The following is a 19,191-nucleotide window of genomic DNA, read 5'->3' as shown; positions in this document are numbered from 1 at the left end:
TATAATTTTATAATGTGCCGGCAACTTAAGCATATCGCAACAAAACTTTTCTCCCACACCAAAAGCAACCCAAACCACACCACGCACCATATCAATGTCAACCAAAATACTTTTCTAATCGCCCCTATTATAACCGTAATCCCCCCTTACACACGTCCTCTCTGTATGTGTGTGTGTAGCATATGATCATGATGGAGAAACTGTCTCAAATGAGAAGCAATTTGGTAAAGTTTCTGAGAAAACAACCTGCAACTTTAGTAGTAGCGTTTCAGAACCCAACTCCTAGTCCTTGTCGATCACCTGCAAGAATGGTTTCATTAATTCCCAGGGAAGTCCGCAGGAAGCGCAGAGGCGAGAGCTTTAGCGCCAGAGAGCCCACTTCTCCTAAAGTCTCCTGCATGGGCCAAGTTCAGGGGAAAAAGAAGAGGAAGGCCCGGAAACAGAAGAAGGCCCAGGCCCAGTCCCATGCCCAGAAGGATCCAACAAAAATCATTGACTCTGTTGGTGAGTGGAAGAAAATTGTGCATAAGGTTTTGGAAGAGAAGACGGTGGAAGCTCCGTCGTTGAATGCAATGAAGAAGTTTAGCAGTGGGAGAGGATCCTTCTATGATTTTGATGTTACAATTGCAGAAAGGTGAACTTCTCACTTTCATTTACTCTTCACCATAAATCATAATAAATGTTCAATGTTCTTCTCTTTATCACTCACTTTTCCCTTCATCTTAATCTCTTCATATGTTACTTTACTTTTAGTCTAATGTTTAAATTTTAAAATTGGAACAAAAATAATTTAGTCTATAAATCAAGTTTAGATTCTCTTATGTATGAAGGTCGGAGCATTTCGGTGGAAAAAAAAAATCAAATAAAAAGTTTAAAAGATATATATCGTCAATGGGCTTCATACCAAAAACTCTAAAGAACAAAACTAACCTAACGCTGATAAAAATTAAATTTAACCGAAAATTTTAAAACCGAATAGAATCTTTTATAACACTTTATATTCATTAGATTCTAATGAAGAACAAAATGATTTGAAAAATTGTGCTAGCCGTAATCCTTATTTGAAGAAGAAGGATAATTGTTATAACTTACAGGTAGCTTTCATCTTGAATGAAGTATAACTATTTTTTATTTTTTTTCAATTCTCCTTGGGTCATCCTTTAGTTATATCACGACTCATCATAATTTGAAATATTTTTTTTTATCAACTTGGATGAATAATTTTATACAATGATAAAATTAGATATAAAATGTTTTAATTTGGATATAAAATAAAATATACTATAAGGTAATAAATTGTATTGACTTAAACATCTACATTTTATTTATTAAGGGATAACTTATATATATTAAAAAGGTAAATTATTATTATTATTATAACTAGCAAAAACACAGACGCAACCACTGTTCACATTTTCCTTTTTTACTCAACTCTTACGATAATAAAAATTTAACATACATACAGAAACCATTCTGGATAAGTTAAAATTGAAAAACAAAAAAAAAAAAATGGAGTGCAAAATGAAGATTATTTTATTTGATATGTGAGATTTGGTGTGGAAATGTGTGAAAGTATGCTCTCACTTTCTTCCGATTGTTGCCTTAAAATAAGGAATTAAGGGAAGAATGAGAATCATATAAAAATTGTACATTAATATTAATTTTAAAAATATGATTTTATTTTTTTAGGTAATTCATATGAAATGATAAAATACTTCACTAATGAGATATATTAAATAAGGATAAAATCGAAAAAAAATTATGTAACAAAAAACGGTTATAATGGAAAATTCCTTTATATATAGGTATAAATTATATATATATATATATATATATATATATATAACTCTAGAAAGAAGTTATTATTCAAATATTTATTTTATGAAATAAATAATCTAAATATTATACACTTTTTTTTTTAAAAAAAATATTATTATTATTATTACTAGTGGAAACACTGGTGCGGTTGCACCTTTGTATCTACCTTTTTTTCTTTTACTCAATTTTCCCAATGATATAAATGTAACATACATACAGAAATAATTTTGGCTTAGTCGAAATTGAAAAACAAAAAAAGAAGTGTAGAGTGATTGAAAGTGAATGTTATTTTATGTTCTATGTGAAATTTGGTGTGAAAATATGCTTTCTCTTTTTTCCTGTTATTGTCTTAAAATAAAGAACTAAGGGAATTGGTCTACTTATTGATCCTGAAAATTTCTACAATAAGATTATGTAGGTCACTCGCATAGTTCCCTATCCAAGGTCGCAACCCCCTTTTTAATTTATGGAGAAGTCATATAAAAATTGTACATTAATATTAATTTAAAAAATTAAAAATAATTTTATTTTTATGTAATTAATATAAAATGACAAAATACTTCATTGTATTAATAAAATGAGATATATTAAATAAGGATAGAATCGAAAAACACCCAAAAAATAATTATAATGGGAATCCCCTTTATACATAGGTATAGATTATATAATAACTATTCAAATAAAAATATATTATTAAATTATAAAAATATTTTTACTGAAAGTAATCATAAAATGAATAATTTTTTTTTAATTTTATTGTAGGTATTTCTTTTTATTGTAATTAGTTATTTAAAGAGTAAAAATATAAGAATTTGTGTACACAATAGTTAGTGTATGTGGTTATAGTGTTTTTAGTATTTTTTAACTTATTTATATTTCTGTTTTTATTTCTGTTGGATATGAAAATTTGCATCTCATTTCCTGGTATATATCGTATCCATAGATGCAATGTCTCATATAATATATATATATATATATATATATATATATATATATATTAATATATATTAATTTAATATTTTCTATTAAAACTAAAAGATACCGGAAAATAGTATATTATCAAGATTTTATTGTAAAAGAAGACGTCTCTTATTATTTATTTTCTTTCGTATCAAAACTCAATAAATCAATAAATAAATTATAATTACATAAACATTAAAATAGAGTATATTGGGTATTTAAATAAATTTGGTGTTAAATAAGTTGAACCCAATATCATTGAGAGAATGAAAAATTGTGTAATGAAAACTTTTTTTTAAATAAAAAAATATGAGAAAATAAGTTTTTTTAATTATATAAAAAATTAAAGATTTAATATTTTAAATATAAAAATATAAAAAAAATGTAACACAATTTAATTTAATAAAATTGATATTTATATTTCTTAAAATAAACACAAATAAAAATGTATGATTGAGATTGTATTAAAGGAAAAATATATTGAAGATGAAAGTAAACTTACTAGATATTGAATTAATCAACTAGAGATAATGAAAAGTTGTATAAGAAAAAAAAAATCTTCAAATAAAATGAAATAAATAATGAAAAAATAGTAAAAATAAATTTATTAGGTTAAGTGATAAACTAAAATTATTTTAATAATTAAAACAAAAGTATTATGAAAGTATATATATATATATCATTTTTTTATATTTTATTTAAAATTTTAGATATTAAATATATGTCATCGTTATATTTAATTTAAAAAATTAAATATTATTCGTATGAGTAAGACAATCAATTTTTTTTATTAAAATATGACAATATATTGGAACGACCGAGTCAACTATAACGAGCCAGTCAGGAACTTCATCATTCAACCATTCAACCACAATAAAAAGGTCACGCGACGACATGTAACCGACCGATTCATGACGACGAGCCATGGGTTGACCTAGTTAGTAAGGTTAATATATAATTAAGGGATGTCTAACACAATCTTAAACAGGAACCAACCTCGTAATCTGGTCCACCAACAAAGCCCATTAAGGTAATATAAATAGCACGAATTCCAAGGACTAGGTACATCATTATCTACAGTACTCTGACATCCTAGTGTCGACACCCTAACTGACTTGAGCGTTGGAGTGCCTTATGTAGGTACCATCCCAGCCTGTGAAACCAGACGACCGAGAGGAGGAAGGTGAAGTAGGAAGTTAGCAGTGGTAGCGACCGACTGAAGGGAGCGGAAGAGCAATCGTTCTCTAGATCCCAACATCCGTTTGAGAACAATTGGCGCCCACCGTGGGGCCGAGAGGATAGCGTGAGTAAGCAACAGTAAATGGTATCAACCTGTAGCATGGCGAGTGAAAGGATGTTAGAGGCGGATCAGGCGACGATGCTCATGACTCTTCAGAAAGAACTGATTGAGATGAGGAAGGCACATGAAGAAACCACCAAGAAGAATGGAGAGGAAATCAAGAACCTCTGAAAGGAGAACCAAGAGATGAAGAAGTTGGTAGAGGGAGGACCCTCCCTAGGTCCAACCAACCAGATCGGGAGGTCCTTCGCCACCGCTACCAGTCCTTAGACCGAGAGAGAGCTGAAGAACAAGAATCTCACCTTGGAGATGGATGGTGAGTCTCACCCCAATAAATCGTTGAATACGACTGGCACTGCTATGACCGATCGTCGTCATCCTTTTACTGACTTCGTCATGGGGGCCCCTTTGCCGGATAAGTGGAAGGGGTTCAACAGGGGTTGCTATGATGAGACGACCGACCCTGATGAACACATGGACGCGTACACAACTCACATGAGTTTGTACTCCACGGATGATGTGGTCCTATGTCGGGTCTTCCTCACCTCTCTAAAGGGAGGCGCTTTGAGCTGGTTCACGAAGCTCCTTCCCAACTCCATTGACAGTGTTGAGACGTTGGTAGCCAAGTTCGACGTCCAGTTCGCTACCAGTCGACCTCATCACCTAACGTCCATTGCCCTGATCAACATCCGCCAAGAGAAAGGGGAGTCGTTGAGGAAGTTCATCGACCGGTTTGGGAAGGTCGCCACGAGCATCAGAAATCTGAGTCCTGATGTGGCGATGCACCACATGCTCACAACCCTCTGATCGGGTCCCTTCACAGATAGCTTATATATGCAGCCCGTTGCAAGCTTGGACGAGTTGAGGCGCTGAGTTGCCAAGTTCATGCAACTGGAGGAGTTGCGTGAGTTCATAAACCAAGCTCGAGCAGAGACAAGCGGTGAGAAGAAGGATGACAAGGAAAGGCAGGGAAAGCCTGGGTCTGGACGAGGAGACACCAAGCGGGATAACTGTGGCCCCCGGTTTTCCTAGTACACACCCCTCAACGTCGATCGAGGGAAAATCTTACAAGAAGCTCTTAGCGCGGAGCTGCTGCCACCTCCAGGAGGGCTCTAAGTCCCGACAATGCCGACCGTAGCAAGAAATGTCAATATCACCAGAACACCAGTCATTTGACTGAGGAATGCCAGACCTTGAAGGACAAGATTGAAGAACTGATACAGGTCGGGCATTTGTGCCGCTTCGTACAGGGTGAACGTGCCACAAGGCGTTCCCTAAGACGCGAAAAGACATTAAAGCAAGACCATACGCCTCCAAGGGCAAGAGAAAACGATTGACGACAAGAACGCCGCACACAGAGGGACGACCCTCCAAAGGATGACCGAAGAAGGGGCCGCGAGGTCATAAACACCATTGCCGGTGGGTTTGCAGGGGGAGGCAGTTCCAATAGCGTCAAGAAGAAACATCTTTGGGCGGTCCACCAGGTCAACTCTATGGCCATCCGCCCGAGGATGCCACTTATCACGTTTACAAATGATGACTTCAAAGGGGTAGACCCCTCCCAAGACGATCTGATGGTGATATTGGTCGACGTAGACAATTTCACCATCATGAAGACCCTAGTGGATCAGGGAAGCTCAGTCGACATCCTTTACTGGAAAACTTTCAAAGCGATGAGGATTTCAATGAGAGATGACGCCCTATGACGACCATGTGGTCGGCTTCTCGGGGGAGTGTGTAGGTACGAAGAGGTACATCAAGTTGTACACCACCTTCGGCCTCGATAAAGCTAGCAAGACTTTGAAGATCAAATATTTGGTCATTGACACCAATACCTCGTATAACATCCTGCTCGGACGGTCGTCTCTCAACAAGCTGGGGGCGATCGTTTCTACCCCACACCTCGCAATGAAATTCCCCTCTCTATCAGGTGATATCTTAACCATCCATGTGGATCAAAAGATAGCACGAGAATGCTACGCAGAGAGCCTGCGAGTGGAGCCCACTCGGCAGAAGGTCGTTGATAGTCACTCGCCTAGGCGAAAGATGACTGAACGAGGTAGATCTCCTCGAAGGCATGTGCGACTGACCGAACACGCAGTCGCCATGATCGACCTCAACCCGCCAGAGATCGATCTATAATGAGACAAGCCACTGAAGTGCCAGGGGTTAACCCTGAGGTCATAACCCATAGACTCTCGGTCTACAATGAGGCGCGCCCAGTCACACAGAAGAAAATGAATCATGGTGAAGAGAAAAGGCTCGCGACCAGGACAAAGGCCGATAAGCTCCTGAAGGCCGGGTTCATTCGGTAGGCCCGGTATACAACTTGGTTGGTCAAAGTGGTAATGGTCACCAAGTCCAACGGCAAATGACGAATGTGCGTGGACTACAAGGACTTAAACAAGGCATGCTCGAAGGATTCCTACCCCCTGCCCAACATTGATCGACTCGTCGATGGGGCGGTCGGGCACAAAATATTAAGCTTCTTGGGTGCTTACTCTGGCTACAACCAGATAAGCATGCATCCCAAGAATAAGGAGAAAACGACCTTCATGACCGACGGGACAAACTACTTCTACGAGGTAATGTCATTCGGCCCGAAGAATGCGGGGGCAACCTACCAGCGGTTGATGGATAAAATCTTCAAGGGGATGATCGGTCGGAGTGTAGAAGTCTACGTGGACGACATTGTGGTCAAATCTGACTCGTGCGGCCAACACATCATAGACCTGCAAGAAGTCTTTGATGCCCTCGAGAAGACCAACATGCGCCTCAACCCCGAGAAGTGTGCGTTCGGGGTTGAGGAGGGCAAATTCCTTGGTTTCATGCTGACCCACAGGGGAATTGAGGCCAACCTCGACAAATACAAAGTCATCACCGAGATGAGAAGCCCAAAAAATATGAAGGAGGTGCAACAACTGCTTAGTCGGTTGACAACATTGTTTAGGTTCATCCCTCGGTTAGCCGAACGAATCAGACCCATGGCACAAATGCTTCGAAAGGCTGCAAAATTCAGCGGAAATGAGACATGTAAAGGCATTTTCAACCAACTCAAAGAATTCATGTTATCATCGGTCGTCATTTAGAAGCTCAGGTAGGACCTACCAATCATAGTATACCTGGCGGTCTCAGAAGAGGCGGTCGATGCCGTCTTGGTACAGGATATCGGCAAAGAAGAACGCCCAGTGTACTTGGTCAGTTGCACGCTCCATGCGGTCAAGACAAGGTACCAGATGATAGAAAAGGTAGCACTGGCCTTAGTACTGACCGCGAGGACGATGCGACCATACTTCCAAAATCACGCCATAACGGTAAAAACCAACTACCCCATATATAAAATATTGTTTAAACCCGATCTTGTAGGGCGGATGATAGGGTGGTCGGTCGAATTGTCAGAATTCGACATCAAGTACGAGTCGAGAGGTGTCATCAAATCCCAATGCTTGGCGAACTTCTCGGTAGAGCTAACACCGCAAGATGATGTCTCGACCGAGTGGATGCTATATGTCAACAAATAATCCAATAAAACCTCCTGCAAAGCAGGAATCGTCTTGGAAGGATCGGGCAACCAGATGATCGAACAGACGCTACAATTCGCCTTTAAGGCAACAAATAATCAGGTCGAATACGAAGCCATCCTGGTCAGCCTCAACCTCATCCATGATCTCGCTACACGCGACGTTGTGTGCAAGAGTGACTCCTAGTTGGTGGTCGGCCATATCAAAGGTGAAGAGCCCTTACTCCAATGATACTATCACACGGTCGCTAACTCAATAGCCAAGTTCGATAAGGTCACTATCGAACACATACCCCAACAAGACAACGACCGGGCAGCCACCCTGTCTCGCCTCGCATCCACCAAAAGCCAAAGGCATCACCGTTCGGTCGTGTAGGTCCATCTAAAGCAACCAAGCGAGGGAGAGGCCGAATGCATGACTATCATTGAAACCGATACCTGGATGAGTCCAATCGTCCAATATGTGGAGCATGGAACCTGCAAGCTGGGCGATGAGAAAGCAATCAGACTGCAATGCGCCCGATACACCATGATCGACCATGACTTATACTAATGGAAGAAGTACCTTCATGTGTGACGAAACTTGAATGATGGTGGCGGAAGCATATGAAAGAGGTGTGCAAGGATCTCTTAAGAGGTGTGGTGTCCTTGAAGGTGCATGAGATGTATGGTGAGTGATAGGTGAGGCCTAATCACTTGGAGGGTGAAGAATGAAGATCAAACGTCTATCCTATGGGGAGTAGGAGACTAGAGTGTAATTGGCACAAATTTGGCAGCAATTCACTCATATGATTAATCTTGCTATTACATGAGCCAAGCCCTCCTATTTATAGTGTTTAGAGGGCTGGAAATTCAAAAGAAAGTGGAGGGAAATTCAAAGGAATTCCCTCCCAAAAGTAGCGCGTAAATGAGCACATGGGGAGGGGTGTGTCTAGTTTGTATGCTCACCCCCTCTAAGGGCTTTCTAGATCGGCCTTGGTAAATTTAGAGGTTTTTGGAAACTCTAAGTTTACCTAGGTTGGTGTTTTAGGTACCAAAATTAATTCTAAGAAAATTACAAATAAAGTTCATATGCTAATTTTGACAAGAAATTAAAGTCTACTCTACACTAGAGTTTATGGCATCTTAAACATGTATAAGAATGTTTCTTTGCCGCCAGTAGCAACATTCCAGTCTTCTTGGATCTTCTTGGCCATAACCTTAGTGGTTGGCCCAAATATACTCTTTGGTGGGCTTGCATTTGGGCTTGTGCTTGGGTCTTTTCCATCATCCCCTCCCTTTTGAAAAGGATTTGTCCTCAAATCCAATGCTTCTTCTTCATATTCTTCATTAGTACCTACAAAAGGAGTTAAACCAATGACATTAAATGTATCATGTACTCCATACTCCGCAGTAAATCAAGTTTATAAGCATTGTTATTTATTCTCTTGAGGATTTGAATAGGTCCATCACCTCGGGGACTAAGTTTGGACTTTCTCTTAGTTGGAAATCTATATTTTCTAAGATGAAGCCAAACTAGGTCTCCTTTCTAAAAAATGACTTCTCTTTTCCCCTAATTGCTATGTTTCATATATTTTTCTATTTGTTGTTGTATTTGTGCATTAACCCTTTCATGCATTTTCTTAACAAAATTCAGCTTTTGTAGCTCCTTCCTTATGCACAAATGTGTGTGGATTAGGAAGTGGCAACAAATCTAAATGAGTAAGAGGATTAAACCCAAATACAACTTCAAATGGAGAAATATTAGTAGTCTTATGAACTACCCTATTGTAAGCAAACTCAATATGGGGAAGGTACTCATCCCAAGATCTATGGCTACCCTTCATGACCGCCCTAAGCATAGTAGAAGAGATCTATTGACTACCTTCGTTTGACCATCCGTTTGAGGATGACTTATAAACTTTGGATCTCTATCCAAAACTATGCTTCTAGGTAACCCATGAAGTCTTACCACTTCTCTAAAGAAGAGTTTAGAAACATTTTGAGCATCATCCACCTTGTGGCATGGAATAAAATGTGCCATTTTACTAAAACGATCCACTACCACAAAAATGGAATCAAAACCTCTTGTGGTCCTAGGAAGTCCTAGAATAAAATTCATGCTAATGTCTTCCCATGGAGCACTTGCAAAAGGTAGAGGAGTATAAAGTCCATGAAGCATTGTTTTAGACTTAGCTTTTAAACATGATATGCATCTAAAACAATTTCTTTGGACGTCTCTTCTCATGTGTGGCCAAAAGAATTTTCCTTTTAAAAGCTCAAGAGCTTTATCAACTCCAAAATGGCCCATGAGACCTCCTTCATGAGATTTTTTTACAAGGAGTTTTCTATGGGTTCCTTGGGGTATACAAAGTTTTCCTTCTTTAAAAAGATACCCCTCAAACACATAAAATCCTCCTTGTGCTTTATGTTCACACTTAGCAAAGATGGATGCAAAATCATGATCTTCTTTGTAAAGTTCAATTATGTTGTCAAATCCAAGAATTTGGGCTCCCAATTTCGAAAAGAGGGCATGTCTCTTTGAGAGAGCATCAACCACAATGTTTGGACTACCCTTCTTGTATTTGATAACATAAGGAAATTGTTCAAGGAATTCCATCCATTTTGCATGGTGTTTGTTCAACTTAAGTTGACCTTTTCAAATATTTTAAAGACTCATGATCACTATGAATGACAAATTCTTTAAAAACTAGATACTACTCCCAAGTCTTTAAGGCCCTCATAAGTGTGTATAGCTCTTTATCATAGGTGGGATAGTTGAGGGTGGCTCAATGAAGTTTTTCACTAAAGTAAGCAATTGGATGTCCACCTTGCAACAATACAACACCTATGCCCACTCCCGATGCATCACACTCTAGCTCAAAAGTTTTTGCAAAATTTGGTAAAGCTAGAATGAGTGGTGAGTTGAGCTTTTAGCCTCTTGAAGGCTTGATCTTGCTTCTCGGTCCAACAAAATGGAGCGTCCTTCTTCACTAACTCATTGAGTGGTGAAGCTAGACTTGAGAAGTTAGGCATAAATCTTCTATAAAAGCTTGCTAGACCATGAAAACTCCTAACATCTCCTACATTTTGTAGTGTTGGCCATTCTTGGATGGCTTTGATTTTTTCGGGGTCAACATGTACCCCATTTTTGTTAACTATAAAACCCAAAAACACTACACTATCAACACAAAAGGTACATTTATCACTATTAGCAAACAAACTATTAACTTTAAGCACTAAGAGAACTTCCCTAAGGTGTCTTAGGTGGTCTTCTAGGCTTTTACTATAGACTAAGATATCATCAAAATAAACTACTACGTATTTACCTATACAATCCCTTAAGACATGATTCATGAGCCTCATGAAAGTGCTAGGTGCATTAGTGAGACCAAAAGGCATCACTAACCATTCATATAGTCCAAATTTCGTTTTAAAAGCGGTTTTCCACTCATCACCCTCTTTAATTCGAATTTGGTGATATCCACTTTTAAGATCAATTTTAGAAAATATGATGGACCCATGCAATTCATCAAGATGTCATCTAGTCTTAGAATTGGATGCCTATACTTGATGGTGATGTTGTTAATGGCTCTACAATCACAACATATTCTCCACTTGCCATCTTTTTTTGGCACCAACAAGACAGGTACAACACATGGGCTTAAGCTCTTTTGAACCCAACCCTTCTCCAACAAATTTTGTACTTGTGATTCTATCTCCTTAGTTTCCTCAGGATTAGTTCTATAAGTTGTTCTATTGGGTAGACTAGCTCCCGGAACTAAATCGATTTTATGTTCTTATCCCGACCAGTCCTCGGTTATTGACTCACAGGCTGACCTCAGACATCGCGCTCCGGTACTTGGCAATAGAAGGGGGCCACGCAAAGTGGGACCCATACGCATATCCGGAAGTTGGTCAGTCTTTGAGATTGATACCCCAAGCCTGATGTCGGAGATCGATATTGGACCTCTCCAACAGAGGGAGAAGATCGGACATTGGCCGTCAGGGTAAAGCCTGAGGCATGGGGAATCCATGCATGTGGAATGTATGACGCATGAAGGCGCAGCATCATGGGTAATCCTATGAGGTATAAGGGCCCAATAGAATTAAGGTTTCCAGAGAAGTTGCATGCATGGCACGTGGATACTTAGGGCACCCGTGAAACGGATGGCGCTGGAGATTAGGTGTACCAAATTGGAACCTAGGCGGCCACTCTGATGATTCGTTACACTCCAGTTAAAGGAAGTTTATGCACCTACTAAGTAATAAAGCTCTCACCAAAGAGGTTATCTCCAAACTTACAAATGCACCTTTTTAGAATTTTTTTACCACCAATCAAAGAGGTCAACAAGACTTAAAGAAATGAAACAAATCAATTTGGAATTGGACAACAACAAAGGGAGTAATTATATGACACAACTTGAAATAATATTGAATGAAATTGACAACCAAACAAATAAGGCACTTAACAAAAGGTGGCACACAAATTGAACTTTAAGAATGACATTAGAATTGATTAATAAAACCAAAACAGTACTACTGGAATTTTGAGGCACAAAAAGCGTAACTTAAAAAATTTATGCTGAGCTGTATATTTTGAATTTGAATTTGAAATTTATATCACAAATAGTTCAAGATCTTAGAAAATTTTTGGCGTTGGAATCACACCAATTAATTGTGATAAAATTTTCAAATCTGTTGCCAAATCACCGTTTCTGTTCGCGCCAGAATGCACACTTTTTGAATTTGATTTATCATTTTTTTATATTTTGAATTTTGATTCTTTTTTTTAACACTTCAAACTATTCAAATCCAGAATTTCATAACTTTTCTCCAACGAATTTTTAATTTCATAAGCTAAAATAGTCAGCACATAATAAAAAACATAATAAAAAACAGAGGAAGCCTAATTTTGGAATTAAAAATTGTTTTAAGAAACTTCATAACATAATGGAAGTGATATATAAGAACTTGTGTGGATCTATCACTCAAGAATGAACTCAAATCTAAAAGAAAAATGCACCAAATGATCAACAATTCAGATTATAAACTGGACTCAAATCAAATCAAGAAACCAAATCAATCAAGAAAAGTACTACTAGGATTTGATGAGAATTCTTGGAAACACATGACTTGACAAAACACAATTGGATTCCAAAATTAAAATGACTCAAATCAACACCTTATGAACCAATTAAAATTGCAATAAAGACTCAAACAAAGCAAAAATAGAACAACACCACAATTAGGAACCTAAAAACAGTTTGTAAATGGAAACACAAGAACAATTTGAACCAAATGCACCGATTAAAATTGTTCAAACATCAACATGAACCAAAAACGAAATTAAAACAGCAAGACATGTAAGGAATATGATAAACAACTCGGAATTAAGAAGAACACAAAAATAAAAATCAAGATAAGGCACTTATCTCTTGAAGACCATAGCTCATGATACCAAATGATGGATGAAGTGCCTTCATGTGTGACGAAACTTGAATGATGGTGGCAGAAACATATGAAAGAGGTGTGCAAGGATCTCCTAAGAGGTGTGGTATCCTTGAAGGTGCATGAGATGTATGGTGAGTGATAGGTGAGGCCTAATCACTTGGAGGGTGAAGAATGAAGATCAAACGTCTATCCTAGGGAGAGTAGGAGACAAGAGTGTAATTGGCACAAATTTGGCAGTAATTCACTCATATGATTAATCTTGCTATTACATGAGTCAAACTCTTCTATTTATAGTGTTTAGAGAGTTGGAAATTCAAAAGATAGTGGAGGGAAATTCAAAGGAATTCTCTCCCAAAAGTAGCACCTAAATGAGCACATGGGGAGGGGTGTGTCTAGTTTGTATGCTCACCCCCTCCATGGGCTTTCTAGACCGACCTTGGTAAATTTAGAGGCTTTTTAAAAACTCTAAGTTTACCTAGGTTGGTGTATTAGGTGCCAAAATTAATTCTAAGAAAATTACAAATAAAGTTCATATGCTAATTTTGACAAGAAATTAAAGTCTACTCTACACTAGAGTTTATGGCACCTTGATCATTTATAAATAGGTTTCTCTGCCGCCAGTAGCAACATTCTAGTCTTCTTGGATCTTCTTGGCCATAGCCCTAGTGGTTGGCCGAAATCTACTCTTTGGTGGGCTTGCATTTGGGCTTGTGTTTTGGCTTCTTCCATCATATACCGAAGGGGATACTCCACGCCACTCCTAAAGTGTCTTACCAAGGAACAAGCGCGGTATGTGCTGCAAGAGATCCATGATGGGGCGTGTGGTAATCATTCTGGGGCGAGGACCATGGCGACCAAGTTCATCCGAGCAAGGTACTATAGGCCGACCGTTCAGGGCAATTGTGGAGAATACGTGGAAAAATGTTTGAAATGCCAAGAGTTCGGCTCATTGCACCACTCAAAACTAGAAGAGCTCCACAACATGACATCACCCTAGTTGTTTGCCATATGGGGAATGGACATACGAAGGTCACCTAGCAAAGGTCAGACGAAGCACCTGCTGGTTGCAGTGGACTACTTCACAAAGTGGATAGAGGTTGAACCCCTAGCGTCCATATCGACCGTAAATTGTGTAGGTTTGGGCTGCCAAACATGATCGTGTCAGATAATGAACGGCAGTTCATTGACCAAGGGCTCCAGACCTTCTATGAGGACCTTGGCATCAAGTCCATGACTAGCTCGGTCGAACACCCTTAGACAAATGGTCAAGCCGAGGCGGCCAACAAAGTCTTCTTGAACGAGTTAAAGAAGAGACTTGGCGCGGCAAAGGGAAGATGGGCAGAAGAACTACTTGAGGTCCTGTGGGCACATCAGTGCACGCGTTAGTCGACTACACAAAAGACGCCATACAACCTCACCTACGACACCGAGGCCATGATCCTGGTGGAAGTGGGTGAGCCGTCCATCAGACGACAGTTGTTTGACCTATCCCTCAATCACGAAAGCCTGGCGGTCAGACTCGACCTCATTAATGAACTTCGTGATAAGAGCAAGATCCGCGAAGCCGCATGCAAGGTTCGGGCAGCAAAGAGATATAACACGAAGTTTCGGCCAAGAAGCTTCCATAAAGGTGACCTCGTCTGGAGGATGCGAAGCGACGCTAGGAAGTCGGACAACAAGTTCTCCTCAAACTGGAAGGACCATTTCGAGTTCGAGAAGTAGGAGAAGGGGGAGCATACCACTTAGAATGGTTATCAGGCAAAATTGTACCAAGGACGTGGAATGCCACGCACCTTAAATTTTATTTCAGTTGAACGATGAATAAAATTCACGCCCTCTTTCCTCGCCTGGCAGCGGTCGGAGAGGTTTTAACGAGGCGTTTTCTTCAAATAACATGCAAGCTATAAAAATCAACCTAAGAAGCATGGCTCGACCAGGATGAAACCCTAACCAGCATATCCTCTCGAGACCCAACGCACCATCCGACCAGGATGAAGCCTTAACCGGCATACCCTTCTGACACTTTGCACACACGGTTCGGCCAAGATGAAGCCTTAATCGGCATACGCTCCCGAGACCCAAACGCAAGTGTCGGTCAGGATGAAGCCTTAACCGGCATACCCTCCCGAGACCCAAACGCGAGCGTTGGCCAGGACGAAGCCTTAAACGACATACCCTCCCAACACTTCATCCATGGTTCGGCAGGATGTAGCCTTAACCAACATTCCCTCTCGACACCCATTTGAGTGTATCGGTCCATCCCGATATCGCTAATCACGACCGAATGAAACATCAACCTAACGAGTAATTTAACTTGTTCAAATAAATGTTTGTTATCTTGTTATGCTTCTAAAGTTGACCGTCATCCCAATCCAATTCGTTAAATGGTTTACTTTTTAAACAACCAAGGGGATTAACTTACACCAGTTGGGTTAATTAGATCAGTTGTTTTTAACTCACACTCACACCGACCGAAAGTAATAACTTGTACAAATGTTGAAGGAAGAAAAGGCCGATTATATTCATAGCAAGCAAAGGACGAGGCCACACCCCGACCTCAAGGGAACAAAACAAAGCAAGGAAGCATCCTCGCTCGGCACTGGTTGGTCGATGTTTTGCAAAGCTTGAACCTCGTCCGTGGGGACGAGGCAGTCGTTCAACACCTCCATCTCCCGGTCAAATTAACCCAAAGGAGGAGGGCCTCCATAAAGCACCCCAGCCTGCCGGACGGCCAGGTCGAAGCTTTGAGTGATTAAAACCATGGTATCCTCCATGGTCTTCACAACCTCGACCTCCGCGCCTCTTTTCCTTGCTTCAAAGAAGCAACCTCTGCTTTAAGGGATGCCTCCCTACGGCAAGCCTCCTCCATGGCCTTCTTCATCTGCTCATTCTCAGCAGCGGTGTCGACCTGCATCCACTCCAACTCGACTAACCGAGTGGCATCGAGCTCCCGCTCGGCAGCTTGGTCATACAACTTTTTCTCATAAGCTGTGTTGATGGCCATAACCTGTTTTAGGTTGCTCGAAGCCTCGTGAAGCTCGTGCTCCAGCCGAGAGAGCTCCTGCACGCGTCGAGCGCGCTGCCGCTCCATGGCGGGTCAGAATGAGGCCGCAACACATCATCTCGATGTCGCCCTCAAGTAGTGATGTGATTCCAATAACATGATATGGATATAGAATGAATGGGTAACTCTAAAACAGCAAGTAAACCCCAAGAACTACTCAAGAAAAGTTCAGGAATCACAAGAACAATGCCAAGAACAACAAGTTAACGCAACATACAAGGATCTACTGAATGAAATGAGCTAAACAACAAAACCCATGGAAAGGAATTTGAAAACAACAAGATTATCACATGTAATTGGATACCGAAAAGAGACGAACCAAGAGCAGCAAGGAAACAACCAAACTGCACTGATTAAAGGAGAAATAAAGTGCAGAAAAATGAAAGGGAAAACAACAAATAACAGATCGCACCGAATGGAATAGGAAACACAATCAAGAAACACAAAAATGGAAGAAAATGGAAGATGGAAAGAGTGACTTATGTGGTTGTAGACCAAGGGAGGATCTTCACGCCACTTGGAGGGTGGTTTGCTCCAAGATGAGTGGTGATGTCGCCACTTGAGACTCCCAAGAGCTTACAAGATGAGACTAAAGAGAGAAGAAGAGTCAAGGCTCACAACTTTCTCTAAAATTCACTAGCATTTCATTAATCTCAATTTTCAACTTGTTTTACAATGAGGTAAGGCTCTCCTTTTATAAGGTGGGAGATGACTGGCCCTCTAGGTAAGGAAGGAAGGAAAGACCCTTCTAGTTCCTTCTATGAACAAAAGGCGTCTAACTAGGCCAAAAGGTGACCTTCCTAGCCATTTCTAAGTAACTAGTGACTAAAAGTGCCTTTACATGCATAGTTTCTTTTGTTTTCCTTTTTAGGCACTTCCCTAAGGCTATCCTATCCTATTTACAATTTAATACAAGAGATATTACAAAGAGAGATTTCATTTGGCAATCTCTTCCCAATGATCTAGCCATGCTCCTAGTGATTCTTTGATTGGAGTGGGCTTGGGCTTGGGCTTCTCCATGATTTTGGTCTTCTTCTTCTTGAATGTTGGCCTCCTTTTCATCTTGATTTGCATCAAGCAGGTCGTCTTCAGGGACCGCTCGGATCAAATCTTCGATGCTGGGGGGCAGATTGAAGTTCACCACCCTAGAAAAACGCAAGTCACCCCCCAACATCGATAGGGGTGACTCTTGGACAGCCGCCACCGACATAGCAACCGCGGTGGGGATAGGCCGGTTGAAATCATTGGTTGCTGGGGAGTCCAGGTTGATGGGCACCCGGCTTGGAGGAGGAACCAGCATCTCCCCGGGTGAGCGGTAGGTTAGGGTGGTGTTACTACCCTTCCTCGCCTCGCCCTCTTCTTTGGGTTTCTGGAGGACGACCCTGCACGAGGCTCGGTTTGGGGGGCATCAGCACCCGCGCCCTCCTTTTTCTCCTTCAAACGATCCTTAAACGCCTTTATCATAACGACCGCTTGTGGTACTTCTCTTTTTGCGATTGTTGCAACAAAAACAATGTGTTAGCCTACAATCCAATATAAAACGACTGAAGGTATAAAGGTGTCAAACATACCCTTAAAGGCTGCCTCACGACCGAACTATGTGTACAAAGACATCAATGACCGAGAGGGGAGTTTTCTAGAGAGGCTATCAAACAAGGAAATAATCTCCCGCTCGACATCGCTTGGGTTGACCGGACGTGGCCAATCCTTTATCTTGGTTGGGTTCCTTGTCCAAAACAAAGGAAACCTCGGTTGGCCGACTGCGTCGAAGAAATGTGACGTGCCCGCTGGCTCTACAAACACTTTAAAGAATCTCTCCTTAAAGTTCTTGTAAGACACCATGAAGGCTTTGAACAAAACGTTGTTTGCCCGACTGACCAAGGAATGCTAGCCAACCAGGTCGGACGAGTGAGAGGTGTAGAAATGAAGGAAATAGGTCGAAAGGGGACGCACCCCGAACGTCCAGCATACCACGTGAAATGCTTGCATGGATGCCCACGTGTTCGGGTGCAACTAACTCGGCACCACGTTGATCGCTTTAAGGACACACACCGTGAACATGACGACAGTAAGGAATCCTCGGCTGAAGCCTTTAGGACAGGGACTTGTTTAAAAAATCTGCAACAGAGGCATTCGTATGAAAGACAGACGTTATCCCAAACACCTTGGGATCCACCCAGTCAGGGCCCTCATGAGGGCGCGATCGCTCGGATGAGCTAGACTTGTCTGATGCGTTGCCCGCATCATCGCCCCTCACTTCCTCTACCTCTGGGCAATGGTTTGAATTGCCTCGACCGAGAGGATCTTGATGGAGGAGGAAGTGGAAGAAGAAGACGAAGTGATGGAGGAGTGCCTTCATCCGTAGCTTTTCTTTGGTGGAATTGGTGGAAGCATTCATGGAAGAGGATAAGCAAGGAACTCACGTAGAGTTGTGGACTCCTTGAAGGTGCATGCTAGGTGTGGAGAGTGAGTGGTGAGGTCATCTCACTTGGCAAAGGTGAAGAATGAAGATTAAAATGTCTATCCTAGAGAGGTAGAAGACAAGGAGCAAAATTGGCACAATTTTGGCAGCAATTTGCTCTAGAATAATCTTGCTAACTCATGACCCAAGCACCTCCTTTTATAGCAATGGAGGGCTGGAATTTGAAAAGCCAAATACAAATGAAATGAAAGCTAAACTAAATGTGTTGCATTTGGCACCTAATTTGAGACTTAGCACATGGAGCATGTGATGGGAAGCTTTTAAGCACATGGAACATGTGCTCTCTTCTCCAAGGCTTAGTCATAACCGGCTTTGGTTAATTTAGGCATTCAAAGAACCCTAATTTAACCAAGGTTGGTTTTTAGGTACCAAATTTCACCTAAAAAGAATTACAAGTAAAATTTCTAATTCTACTTTAACAAAATTAAATCATACTTCTACAATAGAGTTTATGGCATTTTAAACATGTACAAGAAGGTTTCTCTGCCATTAGTAGCAGTATTCCAATCTTCTTGATCCTTCTTGGCCATGGCTCTAGTGGTAGGCCCGGATCTTCTCTTTGTTGGGCTTGCACTTGGACTTGTCCTTGGGCCTCTTCCATCATCCCCTCCCTA

The 19,191-nt window shown here is 40.6% G+C and overlaps 1 protein-coding gene across 1 annotated transcript; it reads left to right on the top strand.

The window, feature by feature from the left end:
• Positions 1 to 41: 41 nt before the first annotated feature.
• On the top strand, positions 42 to 704 carry LOC137809198 (uncharacterized). Its single transcript, XM_068610336.2, has one exon. The coding sequence runs from the start codon at positions 183 to 185 to the stop codon at positions 636 to 638; it is 456 nt and encodes a 151-aa protein (XP_068466437.2). The 5' UTR covers positions 42 to 182; the 3' UTR covers positions 639 to 704.
• The last annotated feature ends 18,487 nt before the right edge of the window (positions 705 to 19,191 follow it).

This window comes from Phaseolus vulgaris, chromosome 2 (genome assembly GCF_051622355.1).
Source record: "Phaseolus vulgaris cultivar YP4 chromosome 2, ASM5162235v1, whole genome shotgun sequence".
In the NCBI taxonomy this organism is placed as follows: domain Eukaryota; kingdom Viridiplantae; phylum Streptophyta; class Magnoliopsida; order Fabales; family Fabaceae; genus Phaseolus; species Phaseolus vulgaris.
This window is presented reverse-complemented; position numbering and strand designations above follow the sequence as displayed.

What these genes read in the sequence shown, in the direction of transcription:
- LOC137809198 (XM_068610336.2), top strand. Translation starts at nt 183, where the DNA reads ATGATCATGATGGAGAAACTGTCTCAAATGAGAAGCAATTTGGTAAAG.